The sequence below is a fragment of the Misgurnus anguillicaudatus genome, unplaced genomic scaffold (assembly GCF_027580225.2).
Source record: "Misgurnus anguillicaudatus unplaced genomic scaffold, ASM2758022v2 HiC_scaffold_33, whole genome shotgun sequence".
NCBI lineage: Eukaryota > Metazoa > Chordata > Actinopteri > Cypriniformes > Cobitidae > Misgurnus > Misgurnus anguillicaudatus.
The window spans coordinates 2,187,669-2,211,225 of record NW_027395283.1 but is presented as its reverse complement, the minus strand read 5'-3'; the positions used below and the strand labels follow the sequence as shown (position 1 = coordinate 2,211,225).

Genomic DNA, 23,557 nt, shown 5'->3' with positions numbered 1-23,557 from the left:
GGGAAGACATTTGCCTTGGATAAATGGTGATTTAATAACTCTTTTTAAAGATAGAGACAGAGCTTGGAGAAAATACCACTCGACAAGGGATTCTACAGATTGGAATACATATAAGAGGTTGAGGAATATATGTACAACAAAAACACGAAATGCTAAAGCAAATTACTTCAAAGACTGCCTAGCATCAGATTACAATAATCCCAAAGTATTTTGGGACAGAATTAATAAATTAACAAATTTTTCATCTAAAAAACAAAGTAATTTCATGCGAATAAATAATGAAATTGTTAATGATCCACTTAAAATTGCTGAGGAATTTAATAAATATTTCACCCAAGGAAGCCCTATATCCTCTGATTTTTATGATTTCAATTTTACTGCTTCTAATTATAATCGTGAAAACTCCTTCTCCTTTAGACTCATTAGTCCTATAGAAGTGCAACAAGTTATTGATAGGTTGGATTCAGATAGTAGCGCAGGTCCAGATGGTTTGGAAATTAAATTTTTGAAAATGGCTTCACATGTCCTGGCTTACCCTTTGTCTGGTTTATTTAATCTGTCATTGACAACATGCACTACTCCATTATCTTGGAAATGTACTAGAGTTACTCCATTGTATAAAAATGGTGATTTACATGACATTAATAACTACAGACCAATTTCAATAATTAATAGTGTGGTGAAAATATTTGAGAAAATAATTTTTAATCAGTTATCAATACATTTCAATGATTCCAATATTATATCACCTTTTCAGTCCGGCTTCCGACCAAATTTTTCTACAACAAGTGCTCTTTTAAAAATTACCAATGATATTACATCTTCCTTTGACAATAATAAATTAACTGGTGCCATATTTATTGATTTAACCAAAGCTTTTGATTTAGTTGACCATTATCTTCTGTTAGATAAATTATATGATATTGGTCTTTCAATGTCTTCTTTACTATGGTTTAATTCATATTTACACCACAGACAACAATGTGTTTTATATCAGGGAAGTTGCTCGGAACTTACAATCATTGACAGAGGAGTACCTCAAGGCTCATCTCTAGGACCATTATTGTTTTCTATTTTTATAAACAATCTTCCACAAGTTTGTTCTAACTGTCAAATTCAGTTATACGCTGATGATACTGTTATTTACTTTTCCAGTCCTGATATTTCTTATATTCAGCGATCTCTGCAGTCTGATTTTGATGAAGTTCAAAACTGGTTTACTTATAACAAACTTCTGCTTAATAAAAAGAAGTCTTATTATATGTTGTTTAATTCAAAACAAATCTCTTTACCAATTAACTATTCAATTAATTTTATAGATGGAACTTCAATGTTAAAAGTCAATGAGTTTAAATATTTAGGTGTTTTACTTGATTCTCAATTGTCATTTAGATCACATATTGATGCAGTTATTAAGAAGATATCATATCGACTTAAAATACTTTACTCCTCTATTAGTTGTTTTACCTTTAAGGTCAGAAAAAGAATTATTACCCAATTAATATTTCCAATCCTTGATTATGCGGATATAATTTACCAGAATACCTTTGATACAAATCTCCGTTCTCTTAATGTTGTTTATAATAGTCTTTGTAGATTTGTATTGAGATGTCCATATAAAACGCACCACTGTCAAATGTATGAATCATTAAATTGGTTATCGTTACATTCAAGAAGGCACTTCCATTGGCTTCAGTTTATTTTTAAATGTTATTATTTAAATTATCCTCAGTACTTAAAACAATATTTAATTCCATTTTCTTCTTCATATAACTTAAGGCATACCGATCAATTATTTTTTTATGTTCCCAAAATTAATAAAGAGGTAGGTCGTAGGGCATTTCAATTTAAAGCTCCATCAGACTGGAACAGTTTAACAAGTGAAATGAGATCTATTACTTCAATCAATATCTTTAGGTCAGTCTTACATGATTACTTGAAGAATATTTGCTCTTGCTTTTGAGTATACTATTTAATTTAATTTTTTTTTTTTTTTTTTTTTAATTTTTTAATTTTTTTTATTTATTTATTTATTTAATTATTATGTGAACTTCATTACATTGAAAGGTACTGAACTTGTATGCTTTGTATGACAAATGAACATTTATTGTATCTATGTATTTATAGGGTTGTGAGGAGATGTTATGGAGAGCTAATTGTTGTATGAATGTATGTTTTATGTGTTAAACATTGTAATTTACTGTTTGTATCTCTGTCTGTTTTAAGGACCCCCTCGAAAACGAGATGGTGCATCTCAAGGGGTTATCCTTTAAATAAATTTCAAATTTTAATGTAGCCTTAAGCTTTTACAAACAAAGTAAGAAAAAAGTTGATGTTAAGCGTAAAGTGAAAATAAAAATGTATATAATGAAAAAATTATTCTGTATTTGTAATGTATTCATTAATGCAGTAAAAAATGTTGGACTTAGTTTAAGTGTTTATTTTTTGTTTTTACACCACCCAGTGACTGGTGCCACCAAATTAAGGCCCAGCGCTACCAGGTGTACAATTTGGTGGCGCCAGTGCCACTCCTCTTAAATGTTAGCCTGGAGCCCTGCATTATGGCTTAAATAAAAAAGTGGATACAAAAAACATTAGCAACTAGGTCAGCAGGTGACGTCATCAGCATGCGCCAAAGTCTGGTCGTGAACGCACACTGAACAACCAAGGAAGGGAACAAATTGCTGAACAAAATCATTTGTTTTGTTTTCTTTGCGCACAAAGTGTTCTCGTCGCTTCATAATATTATTACTGAACGACTGATTTTTGAATGACCTTTTTGGCGATATCTTTCATTCTTCAGGGTTCCCACACCTTAGTTAACTTCAAATTCAAGGACCTTTCAAGGACTTTCTGTCTCCAATACCCTCAAATTCAAGGACTAAATGTGGGGCAGTGTTGGGTAAGTTACTCAAAAAAAGTAATTAATTACTAGTTACTTATTACATCTTCAATCATGTAATTAGCTTACTTTACAAATTACTCTCTCCAAAAAGAATTTAATTACTTATTACTTTCTAAATCCTATTCAGTAGATGATACAAGGATAGGCTTGAAATGGCTCAAAGAAATAATATATAAAAGTACATCAATTATTCTTGTCCCATTTAATGGTCCATTTCTCTCTATTAACTAACTATTAACTACTTTTGCCTCAATATACTCCAACTACTGCTTATTAATAATAAAGAAGTTATTAATTTTAAGTATTGGTAGAAATGGGGAGGGTTAAGGATGTAAACTAAGGTTTTGCAGAATCAGGCATTAATATGTGCTATTAAGTATTAATAAACAGCTAACATCTCATTAATATTAATGCTAATAATCAATCAGTTAATAGTGAGAATTGTAAACTAAAACCATGTTAAATCCACTATCGTATTATATTATACATAATTGTTCTACAATACCTACAAAGTATTTAGTTACATCAGAAGTAACTGTAATTAGATTACAAGAAAAATAAGAGTAATACCTTACTTTACTTTTTCAAGGAAAAAGTAATTAAATTACAGTAACTAATTACTTAGTAACTAGTTACACCCAACACTGAATTGTGGGGACACATTTCAAGTGAGAGCAAGGTTACATTGTGTTACCTTTAAAGATACATTGTTACAGTTCTCTTTCGAGAGTCTCGCGCTGCGTCACTGGGGTGACACTTTGGGGACGCCTCCAGGGGTAAGTGCGTCTGAATGTGTATATCAAATTCAACCAATGGTGAGGCTTAATGACAAAGAAAGGGTGACGCAGGAGCAAGGAAGTATATCACTATCTGAAATATTGCCAAAGACGGCATTACAGGGACGCAGGAAGAATGGCAAGGGAGACGCAGCATCTTGTTCCCTTCTCGGAGAACAACAGTTACATACATAACCAGAGACGTTTTCATTTGTCAAACACAACTATGCAAAAAAGCATTTTGTATGAATCAACATTTGCATACAGAAGATATAAACATTTAAAGCAAAACATTTTTGCATGTGTACATAAAAAGTCTAGAATTTGCATGATATCATCCTACACTACACAAGGAATAATATGGATTTTTTTCAGATTTTTTTGCATAAAGTAGATTCAAGCACTTTCAATGACCTGTATCCATGTATGTATATTTTCATAAACTACCCAATTTTCGCCCTCAGATTCACAAACTTTCAAGGATTTCAAGGACCCGTGGAAACCCTGATTCTTGTTTGGGGAAAAAATTGTGAAATAGGGGTCGGAGATATTGGCGAAAATGAATATTTCTATTTTTCCTCGATATTTTTGCAATCCTTCAAAGAAATGTGTTCCAATTTATGAATACAAATGTTTTAGTTTGAACTAAAAAAAATTTTTTTTAGAAGTTAAAAGAAGCCCTGTTCATGTTCGGAGGCTATTCCGGTGGATCTCTTGGGAAAATGTATTCCATCTTTTGGACTCATCATTATACAACGCAACTTTCTAATGATGCAATCACGAAGCTCGCCACTTGCGGATGCCACAGACATTTAAGAAAAACTTTTTAACGTCAGACTTCAGTTTTCCGCAAACAACGCATATTTTGCCCAGCAGCTATTTTATTAATCATACATCAGCTTTACTCTTTACTTTTTTCGATTGTTGCTTCAACCTAAGAAACGTCATAAAAGGTAAGAACTCCGTAGTTGTATTGCAAATTAGTAGCAGCTTACTCGTGTGCAATTGAGGAACAATCATGATTTTGTACAAAGAAACCCAACATAAAATACAGTCAAACAAACCCCTACATTAAAATCGCTGCATATAATTGTTTAGAAGGTTATAGTGTGCGTTATTTGTTTTCTTTTTAACTCCCTTCAGCAATTTCATGATTGGGTGGTCGGATTGTACAAATTATGAAATATTCGATATCCAAATTTTGCATATAACCCAGACAACAATTCGGATATTATCGTGTAAAGGATATATCACCCACCTCCATTGTGAAACTAACTAGATTCAATGGGACAGACAGAAACCTCCCAGCTAACAATTTTTGGTTCCCAGAACGTTTCCAGAACAGATACCCTAACGCTCCCTGCTGGTTCCACAGGAAAGTTCTTGATGTCAATAGAATGTTCCCTCTGGGATTAGGTAACGTTCCCCTAACCTTGTGAAATATTAAAGAAACATTCCGCTAACATTGCCTTAACGTTCTGATAATGTTCCTCTAACCTCTATATTGTGATATGCCTAAATGTAAATATCAGACTTTATTATGTGAAATTATGTGTTAAACAGTGCTTATTGTTCAGACAACATGAACTGGAGATTATTTTAAATATAAAAATACATAAGCATTACATATTTTGTTTAGATGACATTGTATTTTATAAAAAATATGAATAATGACTTGAACACAATATAGAGGACTTAGTGGATGATATTAAATATAGCCTAAACACCTTTAAAATGTACATTTTTTGGGTCTTTTGATTAGTTAGTTTGTGACTGAAACCCAACACGACAATAAGGAGACATACCTGATGGAATAAAATCATCGTCTTCCTCAGTGCGATCTTCCTCTTCTGTGGGTTCAGTTTTGATTTCTGTGGGTTCAGTTTTGATTTCTGTGAGTTCAGTTTTGATTTCTGTGGGTTCAGTTTTGATTTCTGTGGGTTCAGTTTTGATTTCTGTGGGTTCAGTTTTAATCTTCATCATGAGGTTCGTGCAGTCGATGAGTTTAACTGAACACATCTTCAGTTTGGTCTGCAGGATCTGCTGCTGTTCTCCAGCGTTACAGACAGAATCCAGAGACTCTGTGGAGGTTTGATCCTCCTGTAAGCTCTGTTTACTGTCACACACTGTTGTGTCCCGCATCGTCTTAACACTAAAATACACAGAGACAAGACTCTGTTTACACTCAATAAAACACGCAAGAGAGAAAAACACTGATGATACACAAACACATCACACGCGCGCTCTTTCTTTCTTTCTTTAGTAAGTTTATTTGCGGACTAAAGAGCTGCAGCGCCTCCTGCTGTACTGGAGACAGAAGACGCTCACTGCTTTACAATGGATTTAGCAAAACAAGTGAGGTCAGGTGTGACTTTGGATGGGGTTCGTGAGCATTTTTCAAAATTAGATACCCTGCCTTTAAATGTAAAATTTACACAACTAGCCGTTAATCATAGATGAGTCATACAGCCTACGATAAGAAATTTGCTGCACCTACATTTTATAGGCAGGAGCTTTATTATATATGACCTAAATTCATAATCAAGTTTACTTACCCTCCCTTATGAAAAATAAACATGCAGTAAAGCTGTTTTGATTGCCATATTTTTATATAAAAATAGCAAAACCCTGGTCATCCAAATCATCCCTAGGTTGTTATTTTCTATTTTTATCATATAACTTCTGTTGTAAGAATATGAATTCTACAGTTTCCTTTTCTCCCGTAAAATAAACACATTTTTAAAGGAACTTAAAATATTTTAAATTATTCTCTTTTGAATGTGCAAATTAAAAGTGAAGTTGAAGTTTAAAGCCTTTATTTTCACCTGTATAGATACCTAAAAAGAAATTTTTCCGTTTTTATTACAACATTACATTCAACTGTGATTGTCATTAAAATACTAATAATAAAGTAAAAGAAACCTGTTATACAATATATGATGTCTGTGCAGTGAAACTCTGACATGCTTGAAAAATATGCACAATATTCTCAAAATATAGTGGTGTCCCTCTCAGCAGTCTTTATCCCTCTACAAGCTCTTGCAGTTAGTTTCTATTGTGCTAACACATCACACTGTGTATCTGGTCAAGATGCTCTCAATGCAATAACAGGTCCTTTAACTTTCCTAGAAAGAATAAAAAGACTTGACAAAATACTAAATAATTATGAAAACTTTAATTTACCAGCACAGAGAATAGGCCTATAGCAGAAGTCAGGAGACATAATCATTGTAAAAATGAACAAAGCATTTACTAAATGATCTGAACAGTGACCTTAAATGAACAATTTATGACAATGTGGTCCCATGATGACATTAAAACTTTGAAAACAGTATGTAAAATCACACAGCACACAATATAAACTAAACAAGTTTGACACATAGAAAATAGTTTATAAAAGAGATAAAAATGATAAATGTGTAAATAAAATATGAAAAACAACATGAATTAACACTATTGTATATAGTTCTGAACAGTATGTTTGCTCCCAGACACATACACTCTTTCCAGCTTGGCACCTTACCTCCAAAATACAGAACTGTTAGATTAATCTGAAAAACCTGAACAGCTCAGTTTTATTTTATTTATGTGTTTATTCTGTTGAATTTATGCGATATTGCTCATCATTTGATTATTTGTTCTTATTTTACTATTAAAGGGTAACTAAAGCCTCGGGGCCAGTTGCACCAGCTGGGCGGTAAACCCAGTCGTAAGACTACTCTAGACTCAAGAGCATGCCACACCAGCAGGCGGGGATATAACTCAAATCGTGTTCCGCAATATAGTGAGATAACTGAGCATCTATCTGTATACATGTTAGAAGCCCTGTTGGCACAGTTATTATTAGCAAGATACGTCCGCCATTGCACAGAATCATCAACAAAGCAGTCGTGGCGCACAATATTGACGTCAAACACAGTGGATAGCGGCGCACACTCTGACGTCGCAAGGCAAAACCCCCGGTTTTACTCTCTACACCATAGATATGTATAAAGGCTAGATGGCTCGTCCGCGCTGCTGGCCAATGGAGTGCAACGTCCGCATTTTGGCGGCCATCTAACGACAGGGCGCTCGCTCACTCGTAGCATTGAGTTTTAATGATGCAGGTACTTTTAAATGACCATAACTTGCTTAATTTTTTACCGATTTTCAAACGGTTTGGTTTGTTATAAACGTCAAAGATGTACCTATGACACTGCATACCTATACTAAAAATAAAAAATAAATTCATGAAACATGTTAAAGCATCCAGAATTATGGCCACGTTAATAACGTTTGTAAAAACCCAAACCGTTTGAAAATCGGTAGAAAATTGAGCAAGTTATGGTCACTTAAAAGTACCTGCACCATTAAACTCAATGCTACGAGTGAGCGAGCGCCCTGTCGTAAGATGGCCGGCAGGTGATGCCGTTAGGGACTCCGCCTTGAGCCATCTAGCCTTTATACATATCTATGCTCTACACGACACCACTGTAACCGTCTTGATTCTCAACCTGTAGATGTTTTTCATCGCTAAAGTGAGTTTGGGAACTTATAGCAGAGCACAGATGACATCATGTTTGCTCAAGACACCGCAAGCTAGAACTAAGGTAAAGCTAATCTTTTACATTATAGCAATTACACTGATAGTGACGATTCTCTCAGAACAATCAGTGATCTACAGTGTTTTCAAATCACGTTTGGTCTCAGCTCAGGTCGCTTGGAACCCCAACCGAGGTGGTCCTAAAAAAAGTATCGGGTACTATGTACTTCACTCAGTGAAAAAGCTCCCAAAAGTAAACTGACACCAAACCGTGAGGTACTATGCAACGGAAAAAATGCAGGATAGGTGAAGAAAAATATACGATCCACCATGGCAAACAAAGTTTAGAAGAAACAAGAAGAAAACAAAGACCAGGAGTCAAACATTAAGGTGACGAAAATGCTCCACAGCTTTCTGTTCTTGAAATAAGTGAAAAAAAAAGAAGAAAAAAAATAGTGCGTGTGTGCAAATGCTTTCTATTGCCTTTGTGTAAGGGTGCACTCACATTATCCAAACCAAACCAAACCATGCCCCAGCGCGATTGTCAACCCTCCATACTCCCCCAGGTGCACGCACCCACACTGTACTTTTATCGATCCGAGTCCGCCCACCTCTGCAACCCAGCCGCAATGCCATTAACCAATCCGCGGAACAGAACAATCACACTAGTCAAACAAACCAGGCTTTGGGGGTCAAACGTGCCCGAGCGCGGTTTGGATAGTGTGAGTGCGCCCTAATTGTTTGTAGTGGGGTGTTCTGTCTCAATATGTTCTCACACATGCGCTGTTGAACGCGTACGGTCATTTTCTCCTAATGACAAAAATGACGTCATGCAGACCCCCCTAGTATACATTCAGCTTTAAAGTTTCTCACCAATATGAACTCTCTGATGGGCTTGTAAGTGACTTGACTGAGCAAACGTCTTGTCACACTGAGAGCATTTGAAAGGTTTTTCACCTGTATGAATTCTCTTGTGCTTTAGTAATGAAGACCCTTGACTAAAACTCTTCCCACAGACACTACAGTGATAAGGTTTCTCTCCAGTATGAACTCTCTGATGGTATCTTAAGTTACTTGAACAAGTAAACATCTTGTCGCACTGAGAGCATTTGAAAGGTTTTTCACCTGTATGAAGTCTCTGGTGTAATACTAAACTGCCATGGCGAGTAAAACTCCTCCCACAAACACTACAGTAATAACTTTTCATTCCAGAATGTACACCCTGGTGGGATTTTAAGTAATCTGACTGAGCAAAGGTCATGCCACACTGAGAGCAGTTATAAGGTTTTTCATGAATTCTCTTGTGATTTAGTAATGTAGCCTTTACACTAAAACTCTTACCACAGACACTACAGTGATGAGGTTTCTCTCCAGTATGAACTCTTTCATGGTTTTTTAAGTTACTTGAACAAGTAAACATCTTGTCACACTGAGAGCATTTGTAAGGTTTTTCACCTGTATGAATTCTCTTATGACATAGTAATGTAGTTTTTTGACTAAAACTCTTCCCACAGACACTACAGTGATAAGGTTTTTCTCCAGTATGAACTCTCTCATGGACTATCAGCTGATATTTATGACCGTAACATTTATCACAGTGTGAACACTGATGGAGTTTCTCTTTAATGTGAGTATTCTGGTGTTTTTTTAAAGAGCCGGAATCCCTAAAGGTTTTGTCACATTCACGGCACTGATAGAGTCTCTCATTGGTGTGTGAACGCACGTGTCTCTTCAGACCACGTTTACGGCTAAATCTCTTCTCACAGTGAGGACACTCGTAAGGTTTTTCTCCAGTGTGAACTCTCTGATGAACTTTAAGATGTTGTTTGGTTCTGAAGTAATTTCCACATTCAGTGCAGTTGAAAGGCTTTTCATCACGATGTATCCTCATGTGAACATTTAGATTATGGGAAGAGACAAAAATCTTCCCACACTGCTCACAGTGAAACTGCTTCTTCTTCTTCTTCTTCTCTCTGTGGTCTTCTGAATGAAGTTTCTTCTCTTGTAAGGTAGTAAAGCTGATCTCAGATCTGGTGAAGAGTTTCTGTTCAGTGTGTTTTCTCTCATGTCTCTCTAAATGTCTCTGTGAGCTGAATGTCTTTCCACAGGTGATGCAGGAAAGAGTTTGTGCTGTCAGTCGCTCTTTTGATGTTGAGGATTTTATTTCTATATCCAAACATGAATCACTCTTCACATCTGAAAGAAACATGAAACAATTAAATTGTCTTTTCACTCTTATTTACACAAAGAAGGATGAAGAATTGAGATTCTGTATCTTTTTCTAGATTCACACATAAGACAGAAGACAGGTGTCAGTCCTGTTATTACAGCTGGGTCATTGCACATCAAATAAACCAACATTTGTAAACATATCCAGCTGCTTTGTTTTATTATATTACTCTTCCGCAAAACAAAGTAGTTCCTCAGATTTAAGCGTGGCTGCAACAGAGCGCATTTCTCAAGCAACAAAGATGCGGCAAAGACACAATGAAAATATAATTAAAGACTGTGGTGTTTAGTTTCATAAATCAGTACGCAGCAACAGTGGCGCAGTGATACTTATGTAATGCGGTCTGAACCGTGGGCCTACCGGGGTATTTTATCACGGCTTAGAATGCATTTTAACCAATCAGAATGAAGAAGCCGAACGGACGTGACATGGGCACGTGGCAGCATCGACAATCCCCGACAATCCCAGCATCGTACATCAGAGCTCTGTCGAGTTCATCATCCAAAATCCTATTTTCTGACTATCTTGTTCCTATTTATATAATATAACATATTAGTTTATCTCAAGAATACTTTACCGTGACGACTATTGAGCAGTACTACCACGTGAAACGATTTATCACTAATAAACACCCAGTGTTAGCACATAGCCCGCTAGCGTCAGTTACCATTTGCCGATCTAATGGCGGACTCATCCGATGTATGCTATTCAGACCTGTCCTCACCTGAGCGGGAAGCTGTGGAGCAGTTGATACCCGGTTATCGCAGATCCTACGTGACGTACAGCGCCCAGTTTACCCAGGCTCCAGACGTCCACAAGCGACCGAGGCGTGCAAAAAGCTAACACCCTATGCGGTGCAGCTTCACGGACCTCGCTCGAGGGAACGGAGACGCCATCGCCCAGAATTAAAGCAATCGGGAAGCCGTGGAGGAGCTGCTGCCCGGCCTTCGCAGAATCAGCGTGCCTCACATCACCCTTGCTACAGACGTCCGCAGGCGATCGGGGGGTGCTGCGAGCGAGCTTCCCTCGCGATGTAGCTTCACAGACCGCGTCCAGGTGACCAAAGATGCCATCACCCAACATGAAAGCGGTAAGACTCCGCTTGTCATTGTAACCTGCATTACTTGCCACATGTACAGTTTAGCTTCTTCCAACAGCACAGAAGGGTTTACTTGTGCTAAGTGTATTGAAGTAGTAAGGATGACGGAGAAGATTGCAGAACTAGAAGCGCGCATCCAAATGCTAGTTGATGACAGCAACACCGCTAATGCTACAAATGCTAATACCGCTAATGCTACAAACGCTAATACCGCTAGTGCTACAAACGCTAATACCGCTAGTGCTACAAACACTGTTTCAGGTGCGCCTAGTGTTAAACGTAATACACATAGCTCGGTTCCGGCATATGAGTCAAGGCGGCCGACTAACTGGGTGACTTTCAGGTGGCACAGTCGTACCCGGTGCCCACACAAGACCCCCCTGGTAATTTCTAACAGGTTCGATATTCTAAGCAATACACAGACTGAGACATCTGTTAAAAGTGCCTTGGTTATTGGAGATTCGATACTTAGGAACGCGAACATTGAGGCACCTGCCACCATAGTCGATTGTATACCGGGAGCCAGGTCTCCAGACATTAGATCAAAACTTAAAGTGCTGGCTAATGCCAAGCCTAAGTTTTCTAAAATTTTTATTCACGCCGGCACGAATGACACCAGACTCCGCCAGTCGGAGATCACCAAAGTTAATATTAAAAAGATATGTGAAATTGCTAAAACAATGTCAGACAATGTAATATGCTCTGGTCTCCTCCCCGCCTACCGGGGGGATGAAACTTACAGTAGATTATTGTCTCTTCACGACTGGATGTCAAAATGGTGCCCTCAGCATAACGTAGGGTTTATAGACAATTGGAAGCATTTCCGGGGGAGACCTGACCTGCTAAAGAGAGATGGCCTCCATCCGTCTCAGGAAGGAAATGCGATTCTCTCTATAAATCTGACCAATAGTCTTACTTCTAATACAGTCTGACTATCCAGGGTACAGGTCAGGAAACAGACGGATCGGCTTAACCGTCCGTCTGTTAGCTGCCGTGATATGTCAAGATCACTTATATCCCAGCACTTCGAGTCAATCTTACCAGAATATCAACACATTTCAACTGTATCTGTTCCCTGAGCAAATAAATACAGAGCACCGCTTGCCACATCTGGTACAAATCTGATTAATATAATATTTGAAAACAATACATTAACAGATGAACCTCAAATGTTAAAATTGGGCCTTCTTAACATTAGATCGCTTACCAATAAAGAACCTATTGTCAATTAAATAATTACTGACCAAAACTTAGATGCACTCTGTTTAACAGAAACCTGGCTTAAAGTAGACGAGTACATTAGTTTAAATGAATCCACCCCACAAGACTATTATTATAAACACGAACCCAGGGAACTACACTGCGACCAAAATGGTCGCATATGCGACCTTTTGAACTGCCGTTGCGACCCTAATTTTTAAAGCGTAACTAAACCCCTGGTCAGAGCCTGACTCCACCCACTGGCAATATTTGAAAAATGCAAGAAAAGTGGGCAGATCCCAACGGAGATAGAGGGGACGAACTAAGCTCGTACCAAGCATGTGGTGAGATCGTAACAAGGGCGTGGTGAGCTTGAACCTGCTTACGTCACAAGTTACTTTTTGGACCCAACATCCAATAGGAAAATTCAACTGCAGTAGCCACCGTTCAACCTGAAGAGGGCAGCACTCAGACGTTTTTACACCATATATTGTAGTATTGAAACACTTTATATCCAAATGTCAAAAAACTTACTAAAATCAATGAACAGCACTAATAAAGCATCATTCTTACAGATCATTAACTAAAAAAAGTTGGTTAAGGGTTTAGTTACTCTTGAATGGGTCGCAAATGTGCTACCTAATGTTTTAGATAATATGCTATGATTTACTATGAGCATTTATTAAAACAGAAATGTGGATTTTAAGAATACGTTTTATAACGTGCTCTGAGCCTTCAACACGTTGGCTTCATTTTGCATGAAGGCACGTCGTGTCTCTCCCTATGAATGTGTGTTTGCGTGCTCAGCTGTTTCTCAATGAATTGGGTGTGACGCGACGCAAGCGCAGTGTCATCCATGTTTCTGAACTTGAGCAGAGGTCTTTCTTCACTGATGACGCGGGACCCGTATGGTTCCGGGTTTATATTTTAAATGGTCTGTCGGGTCCAGTTAGGTCCTAGTTTAATTACTTTAGGTCCCAAGTCTGATTAATAGTGTTTATAACCCGAGTCGATCGGAAAACGGCCATGAGCGCTACCGCGCTAAAGCTCGAGTGCAGTTTCAGCGTGCGGTTTCTATGGCGATGGTTCTTGTAACGACCACGTGCTGCATTTTCTCTCTCACATTTTTTATAATCTTATTATTAATAAACCATATCTTTTCTAAAACCATATCCATATTAAGTTTGCACAGAGATTGTAGCAAAAAAGCAGTGCTAATGTCAAGCCCATTGCACTGAACGAGCAAAGCAATGTAAAGTCTGTCGCCGGGACAGCAAGTAGACTTTTAAAGCAACACTATGTAGTTTTTTTACCTTTAAATAATGTCTCTAAAATTATTTCAGTGATAGAACAATTTTTAACTGGACAAATTGTACTGTTGCTGCAACCTGAGCAGCCTCCTAGCTGCTACAAGCACACTCTGAAAGTGGCGGTGGAGGGTAGGAAACACAGCCCCGCCCCTCCCCCTGCCTGCAGAAGAGTGTCTGATACCAGGCACTGTTGCGCTTTTCAACCACATGGGGGAGCTGTAAGTCATTTTTACATGGAAACTACATAGTGTTGCTTTAAATCTGAAATAATGAGTGGATTAAGCTTTTTTAATCGGCAAGAGAGAAATAGAAAGATTGAGCAGAAGCAGTAAAAGTGCCTATCTAATAGAAATTATTACCATTATAACATCAGTCATAACATTAGGGCTGTGTATCGCCAACAATTCCCCGATACGATACGTATCCCGATACAAGGGCCCCGATACGATGCGCATCACGATACAAGGCTATTTTGAATTATATTTTTGTTCAGAATTTAGTAACATTATTACTATTATTTTTGTTATTATTTGTTTATTGTACATTGAATAAGCAGTGTGGTAACAGTTGTGTTTTTGCCATTCATTTATTAGCTATTAGAAATACTTAAAATCCCAGAGTTAGTACTTAACTTATGTTTTTTTTTAAAAGCAGTTTTACAAAGATGGTGCCTTACCCTTGTCTCTCATTATTCTACATAGGGATGCACCGAAATGTCGGTTGCTGAAAATTTCGGCCGAAAATGGCATTATCGGTTTCGGGCCGAAATAAAAATGTCAACCGCGCCCCTCTCATCTGTGCGCTAGCGCTTGGGTTTCACTCACGATGATCAGTCGTCTCCCACCCCTCCCCTTCGTGCTCAAAAGTGCTGCAACGACGCGTCAACGTCATCGATTACGTCAACTACGCGACGCGTCACGCTGTTTACATTAATCTCGCGTAATGGCGGCTTCGGCTCCTGGCAGTGTTATCCATACATTTATTTGTTTGTGTGCGCCACAAAATCAACAATGGTCGCAACATTTACATTTTTATTTTCATTTAAAACGGCTTCATTTATTGTTGTGAGCGCTCGGTGGTGCCTCTCTTGTGCACGCGCGCTCTCTCTCTCTGTGCGTGAAGCCCCTAGACAGCGTCTCTCATACACTGAGTGAAAGAATTAAAAGTTGGATGTGTTTTCCATGCGGATTCCTCTGTGTACTTGCATTTTCACGTAAACGTCAGATGTTACTGACAGAGAAGACGACTGATTCGAGTTTATCATGAAAGGTTAGCAATGTTTTCCCACACATACTGTTTCTCTATGTGCTTGTGCGTGAGCTCTCTCTCTCCTATGCCCGCGCATGCCTTCTGTAGTAACTCTGTGTAATGGCAATTTTGTAATTTGCGCGATGTCTCGTTTATAAATCAAGTTTTTTGTAACTTAGTAGTTAAAGTAACAGCTGGTTGGATTAAACACAAGGTTATTGGGTCATGTTTAGTTACTATTTTAGTCTTTGGGGTGGTTTCCTGGAAAGAGATTAGCTTAGCCAGAACTAGACCTTAGTTTAATTAGGAAATATAATTAGTTTAAACAAACATGCCTTACTAAAAACATTACTTGTGTGCATTTTGAGGACAAACTAAAGGCACTGATATATTTAAAGATATGTCAGTGCAAGATGTTTTCAGTTTGGACAGCTCTTATATTTATTTTAGTCTAGTACTAGTCTAATCCCTGTCTGGGAAAACGCCACAATATGTCTGACAACAGAACAGATAATATGTGAAAATAGCATTCAGTTGCGTTAAAATGCTAATTTCAGACCTTATTAATGTACAACTTTGTTCTTTTTTATAAATGTTTGCAATTTCTTTATTGTTTATTAGATTTTTCCCACCTTTTTGCTGATCGAAAAATAATCTGATCTGTGCCTCAAAAACTGTAATGTGATCCGAACTGTGAGTTTTTTTTATTCGTCACACACCCCTAGTAAAGTTAGTACACAGTGATAGCCATAAATGCAATTGTACTAATAATTGGCATAATAATATTTCAGTGTTTCGGTTTTTCGGCCTTGGTTTCCTTTTTTCGGTTTCGGCCAAGAATTTTCATTTCGGTGCATCCCTAATTCTACATCAATGAATATATCTATAAACATGCAGTCAGACTTAATACTATTTAATAGAAATCAGACTATTAATGTGACAGTTATAGTTTGAAGTAGATCTGTATCTCTTCTCTAGACATACACTTTTCACATGCAAATCTTTGTCGTGTTTCTTCTCAAATGCGTTATTACTGTTTTATAAGAGCATGGCTAATAAAGCCCTTTGCAGTAGTACAGGCTAAGATATCCGCGCTTTCATACTGAACTCATTGACTTTAATGCGCGCGCGCGAGAGAGAGAGAGCGCGAGTACGCGGCTCACTATGCAGACACATGCACCAGCGAGACAGACACGCAAAATGAAAGTATACCCCGCTACCTTTAACTCTACGTACTCCGCACGTTCTTTCCATATGAATCACGGATCATCAGCAATTCATCACGTTACTTATAAAAGTGCATCCGAATCGATATGGAAGGTGCTGTATCGATGCGCGCATCGTCAGGCGTCCATGATGATGTATCGTCGTATCGATATTTTGAACACAGCACTACATAACATCAGTCACATTTATAATCTATAGACCTGCACTGTCTATTAATATACTATACATAGTATTGTGTTATATTGAGTTTGATAAAGGGGGTGTGATTGCTTCATATATCAGTGCAGTAAGTGTTTTCGTGGTGCTTTGACAAACAGTGTCAGCTTTGTTAATGGCAAAGAAAGTTTGGGGTGGTTAGATTAATGAAATATAATGTGAAATTAATATTAATTTTCAATAAATCAAAGTATTGTGTTGTGTCACACATTATTAGTTCTACGTCACATGTATAGTAGACCATTATTTGTCAGTGGGTAATGATTGCCCTTTTCACCGGCTACCACCACAAGTAAATTTCAGATCCGTGAGAAACACTGCTACGTTTAAGAAAACAAGAAGGCATGTGGTTTAAAAGATGGCAAGTAAAATAAAAAGCATATCTGTATGCAATACAGTTTCATTATTGTTTATTATTATCCAGAGCGCCTTAATATAACTTGAAAAAAATATGTGCGACCAAATCATATTTTGCACCAGTAACTGAAAAAGTTGGTAGCGCAAGTCCCACCAGTGGAAAAGGTTAGTGTAGTTCCCTGGAACCTCGATTAAAGGGGAGAGGGGGTGGTGTAGCTACAATATACAACAAAATTTTTAACCTCTTACACTCTGAGGCTATTTTGGGGATTTTCGCCTGGATTTGGCCTACCCAATTTCAAAAGCTTCTCATACCCACAGGCAGAGGTGCACATACAAAAGTTTGGTATAATTTTACAGAAAACCCTCTGAAATTACATAAAACACTGTTAAAAGTGCTCAACATGGTTGTATGTGTTGTCAGTCCTCTAATAAACACAAAATTAAATAGGCGCTTTTTGATGTTTTTTTTCTAAAGTCTGTATTTAAAAGTGTATAACTCTGGCCCTGAGTGGGAACGAAACCTGCAGACAGTTTTGTTTGATTCCAGCAATTGCCAGCTTACAGAGGAAAATAAATGCAAAAGTTATTTTACTCCAACTGATGGGAGGAATAATACGCTTATGGAGTTAAATTTCTGCCAAAAAACATTTGAAGTGCTACCATAACCACATACAGTGGAATAAATGCAATATCTTTATATCATTTTGCAGAAAACCCTTTGAAGTTACATAAAAAGCTGCTGTTTGTGACAAATATTGTTATTTATGTGGTTTTTCATATGATAACACCAAATTTTATTTTTTTATGTTGTAAATATGGTCTCTGATAGTGTATAACTCTGGTTCTGGGTGCTCTAGCAGACTGCAGACAGTTCTGGTTGTCTGGTTGTTCTGGCAGACAGTAAACACCCAAAAAAAGAATGAACTCTTTAGCATGTCGCATTCAAAAGTTACTCATTTTACTGAAATGTGCGAAAATACATTTTTCATATAAATATTAATTTTTTGCTTTGCACATATAATAAATAGCAAGGGATTATTCATGCACACAACCAAAGAAAATGCTGTGAATGGACTCATTTTTTAGAGTAGGACCTAAGAGAAAAGATGGTGTATCATTTGTGGCTATCTGTGCTATCTGAGGCAGTCCACACACAAGATTTTTTGCATCATTGTTCATTCGACGATTGTAGGATATGTGATAATAATAGGACAAAAATAACACTGCATTCCTTATTCCTGAGAGTGAGAGCTTTCATTTGATATAAGACTTGCCCATGTTTGCCATACTTGAAAAATATGAAATATGTGAATATTAAATTATATTAAAAAATATGGGGGGGGATAGTGTAAATTAAGTGTAACTAACTTTCTTACAGTGAAACATATCTCAAAGTGATGCATATCTGCAGAAAGTAGAGAGTCTAAGCTTTCAAACAGTATCTCATATGTGGTATGGGTCCATGACAGACCATTAAAAATTAAAGGAATATTTTATATTAAGTCAAAATAAGATAATTCTGGACCCGATACAGGGACCACAGAGTCAAACAAGTTAAAGTAAACCAAAAATCTGAACTAAAATTTAAATCATTTTAACTAATGTTGTTAAATATGGAAATAACTTATCGTAACCACAAACAGCTCTCTTTTGCCTTAGCTACAATCTATAGACCTCCGGGCCACCATGCAGATTTCCTTAAAGAAATAGCAGATTTCCTGTCTGAGCTTGTAGTCACTGTAGATAAAGCTCTTATCGTTGTTGGTGATTTTAATATTCATGTGGATAACCCAAAAAATGCATTAGGATGTGCGTTTATGGATGTTCTAAATTCTCTCAATATTAGACAAAACGTGACAGGGCCAACGCATACTCGTAAGCACAAATTAGACTTAATTCTGTCACTCAGACTCAATATTAATGACATCAAAATATCACCTCGGAGTGATGCAGTTTCTGACTACGGCTCTGTGTAGTAAATGCCTTTTGTCATTACCTTGTGTCATACACTGTACTTCTAGATATGATCACTCAATCCACAACATGCTATCAACTAGCCAGAACAATAATTTCCACCACTAAAGATAGCTTTATTAGCACTCTTCCAGACCTGTCCCAAATGAAACATGTACCAGATAACTGTGACGATCTAGATATTGTAATAGAAAACCTAAACAATGTCTGTTCTAACGCGTTGGATGCCGTTGCTCCCATTCGAAAAAAGAGAATCAAAGAAAAACTGCCAGCTCCATGGCATAACTATCACACCGCAGCCCTTAAAAGGCAGATAGAAAAATGGAAAGAAATTATAGAAGCACAAAGTTAGAGGTATGGCGTGCAGCATGGAAAAAGAGTGTTAAACACTACAGAAAGGCTATTAAAACCGCCAGATCTACCCATCTCAGCAAGCTTATAAATGAGAATCATAATAACCCTCGTTTCTGCTTTAGCACAGTTGCGAAACTGACTAGAAACAAAGCACAAACAGAAACCAATATTAAACTTCAAAACAATAGTAATGATTTCATGAACTTATTTTCTAACAAAATTACGGTTATTAGGGAAAACATCGTAGCTACCCAGGCAGCCACCACTCTACCCAATAATTCATTTAACACAAGATTACCATACAAACAGCTTGATTCATTTAAACCTACTACAACAGATGAGCTCTCTAAACTAGTCACATCTTCCAAATCATCGTCCTGTATATTAGACCCCGTTCCTACAAAATTACTTAACTCGTTCACCGCCAGCATTTTTCATGATTTTCACAAAAGTTTAATGCCTTCCAGAAAATGCTCCTTTTTAAATATATAAACATACAATATATGAAATAAAAGAACAGACCCTCTGCTTTCAAACAAAAAATCTGTTTCATCCTACCTTCATGTGTTCTGTTTTTATCACCTCTCAAATATGTGTAGGTTTCATCAAAAACACAAAATTTTGAGCAAAAAGCTGAGATAATTCCATTTTTGTGAAGGACTTTTGATAGAGATCAGATGCAAAGCGATCTTTAAAACATACACGGACATAGGGCTGTGTATCGCCAACAATTTCCCGATACGATACGTATCCCGATACAAGGGTCCCGATACGATGCGCATCACGATACAAGACTATTTTGAATTACATTTTTTGTTAAGAATTTAGTAACATTATTGTTATTATTATTATTATTATCTGTTTATTGTACATTGAATAAGCAGTGTTGAAACAGTTGTGTTTTCGCCATTCATTTATTAGCTTTTGGGGTAACATAGAAATGCTTAAAATCCCAGAGTTGGTACTTATGTTTTTTTTAAAGCAGTTTTACAAAGATAGTGCCTTACTCTAGGCATTATATTTGTCTCTCACTTAATTATTCTATATCTATGAATATATCTATAAACACGCAGTCAGAGTTAATACTATTTAGTAGAAATCAGATTATTAATGTGACAGCTATAGTTTGAAGTAGCTCTGTATCTCTTCTCTAGATGTACACTTTTCACATGCAAATCTTTGTCGTGTTTCTTCTCTAATGCATTAGTACTGTTTTATAAGAGAGTGGCTAATAAAGCCCTTTGCAGTAGTATAGGCTAAGATATCTGCGCTTTCATACTTAACTCATTGATTTTAAATACGCGCGCACGCGAGAGAGAGAGAGAGAGAGAGAGAGAGAGAGAGAGCGCAAGTACGCGGCTCGCTATGCAGACACATGTGCCAGCGAGACAGACACGCAAAGTGAAAGTATACCACGCTACCTTTAACTCTACGTACTCCACGGGACACGGGTGTCCTTTCCATATGGATCACGGATCAACAGCGATTCGTCACGTTACTTTCAAAAGTTCATCCGAATCGATACGGAAGGTGCTGTATCGATGCGCGCATCGTCAGGCGTCCATGACGATGTATCGTCGTATCGATATTTTTAACACAGCACTACACGGACATACAGCTGTTTGTACCGCAGGGATCAGTTTTAGGTCCTATCCTGTTCTTGTTATATACGTTACCTCTAGGAGACATTATCAGGAAACATAACATAAGTTTTCACTGCTATGTGGATGATACCCAGCTTTACATCTTCTCACATCCCAGCGAAACACACACGTTTTCTAAGCTAACAGACTGCATTAGCGATGTTAGTGACCGGATGGCACATAACTTTCTCATGCTAAACTCCAATAAGACAGAGATATTTATTATCGATTCGAACCTAATCGTTTCAAACATAATATGACAGATTACAAGTTGCCCATAGATGGCTGCACTGTGGTGCAAACCTCCATGGTTAAGAACTTAGGCGTAATGTTCGACAGCAATTTATCATTCGATAGTCATATCTCTGCCACACAGCATTCTTCCATCTTAGAAATATCTCAAAAATACGCCATATGCTGTCTGCATCAGATGCTGAGAAGCTTATCCACGCTTTTATGACCTCTAGAATAGACTATTGTAACTCCTTACTCGGAGGATGCCATGCAAATCAGGTAATCAAGCTTCAGTAGATCAAAACGCTTGTGCAAGAGTGCTTACTCAATTCTAAGAAGTATGACCACATAAGTCCAATTCTGGCATCTTTACACTGGTTACCAGTTAAATATCGCATACAATTTAAATTATCACTAATCACCTACAAAGCCTTAAATGGCCTAGCACCATCATATCTTAGAGAATTATCAGAATACAATCCATCATGTGCACTGCGGTCTCAAAATTCTGGTCTCTTAATTATCCATAAAATATCAAAAGTCTAAAGGTGGAAGATCCTTTTCCTACTTAGCCCCTAAGCTCTGGAATGATTAACCAACCGTTGTCCGAGAATCAGACACAGTAGATACCTTTAAATCTAGACTTAAAACTTTTCTCTTTAACAAGGCATTCACATAATTTGTTTTAGTAATGGTTCTCACCTCACAATGGCTAGTTTGTACAACCTAATAAATAAATAAACTAAATCCTCATTTTCATCAACACTTCAAAAGTTGGAAAATGTTATTGATATTCTTAAGAAATGTTTAATCTCTCCTTACTCATTTACATATGTGCAGCAAACCATGAGTCGGGCATAAACTTTCAAAAACAAACGTCACGTATAAAATAGAAAAGGCTACATATAAGGAAAAGAATAGAACGCTACTTTGTGCACATACAAACCACAATACAAGGCCAAAACTCCAAAACTAGACTAATAAAACCCCGAATAGGGCTATTAATTGTCAAGCGCAGAGGAGTGATTGAAAGGTATGTATGACATAATGTTATCACTTGCTCGTGCTATTGTGTATAATATGTTGTGCTATCTGTCGATTTTCTGTGCTTTTCACTGACTGCTTTAATGTAAACCTGCTTTGAAACAATCACCAATTGTGAAAAGTGCTATATAAATACAATTGAATTGAATTGAATTAAGGGTGGTCTGTGGAGACTGTGGGCGAGTCTCTCTGCTGTCATTTAAAACCGAGTGGGAGTACTGATGGTTTAAATTGCCACAAACTAATATAATGTCAGAGTTTGCTGCTTGTGTTGTAAGTAAACATGCTGCACAGTGTTTTTTACATGAATATTTAAGAGCTTTCTCTGATATTTAAGCACAATTGATGAAATAAGATTGCACAACTTTTACGTGCTCGCAAAATGAAACTAATGAAAGACGTGGAGATCAGCCGCTTTAGTTTTATCAATGAAAGCCTACAGATAGCCCTGTACACTGTGTGTTTGCGCTACAAGTCAGAAAAGATGTAAAATATTTTGCTCGGTGTCTCAGATTAGATAAATGGGAGGAGAAAAGGCGAACTCGTTTGGCTGTTTGAAGACATTCGAACACATGTGCTTTCACACCACAAAAACAATCCAGTCTCATGTGTTAAGTCGGCAACCTCTAAATCCGGTTGAAACCTCTAAAGGTCGAAAGTGGACGAGCTCAAAACATTTTGAACATCGTTTACACCTGTCTTAAGTCTCGCCCACTTGTGATTCACTGGTTATTACAGCACAAAAATGTGATTTCTTAACTCAGGTCTGTGTTTTAATGTAGCCTTAAGCTTTTACAAACAAAGTAAGAAAAAAGTTTATTGTAAGTTTGATAGTTACAGTAAGGCAAATATATGTTAAGCGTAAAGTGAAAATAAAAATGTATATAATGAAAAAATTATTCTGTATTTGTAATGTATTCATTAATGCAGTAAAAAATGTTGGACTTAGTTTAAGTGTTTATTTTTTGTTTTTACACCACCCAGTGACTGGTGCCACCAAATTAAGGCCCAGCGCTACCAGGTGTACAATTTGGTGGCGCCAGTGCCACTCCTCTTAAATGTTAGCCTGGAGCCCTGCATTATGGCTTAAATAAAAAAAGTGGATACAAAAAACATTAGCAACTAGGTCAGCAGGTGACGTCATCAGCATGCGCCAAAGTCTGGTCGTGAACGCACACTGAACAACCAAGGAAGGGAACAAATTGCTGAACAAAA

At 37.2% G+C, this 23,557-nt stretch overlaps 1 protein-coding gene across 4 annotated transcripts in view; it reads right to left on the bottom strand.

Annotated features, from left to right (window-relative positions):
- The window catches only part of LOC129439003 (uncharacterized), an 83,688-nt gene that overhangs the window by 11,223 nt on the left and 48,908 nt on the right, over positions 1 to 23,557 (bottom strand). The window contains exon 1 of one of the 4 annotated variants that reach the window (XM_073865882.1): positions 5,487 to 5,952. The exons of the other annotated variants lie outside the window; for them this stretch is intronic. Coding sequence (XP_073721983.1) covers positions 5,487 to 5,823 — 337 coding nt within the window. The 5' untranslated portion in view covers positions 5,824 to 5,952. Of the gene's footprint in view, positions 1 to 5,486; positions 5,953 to 23,557 lie in introns of those variants that run through there. 4 annotated transcript variants of the gene reach the window in all.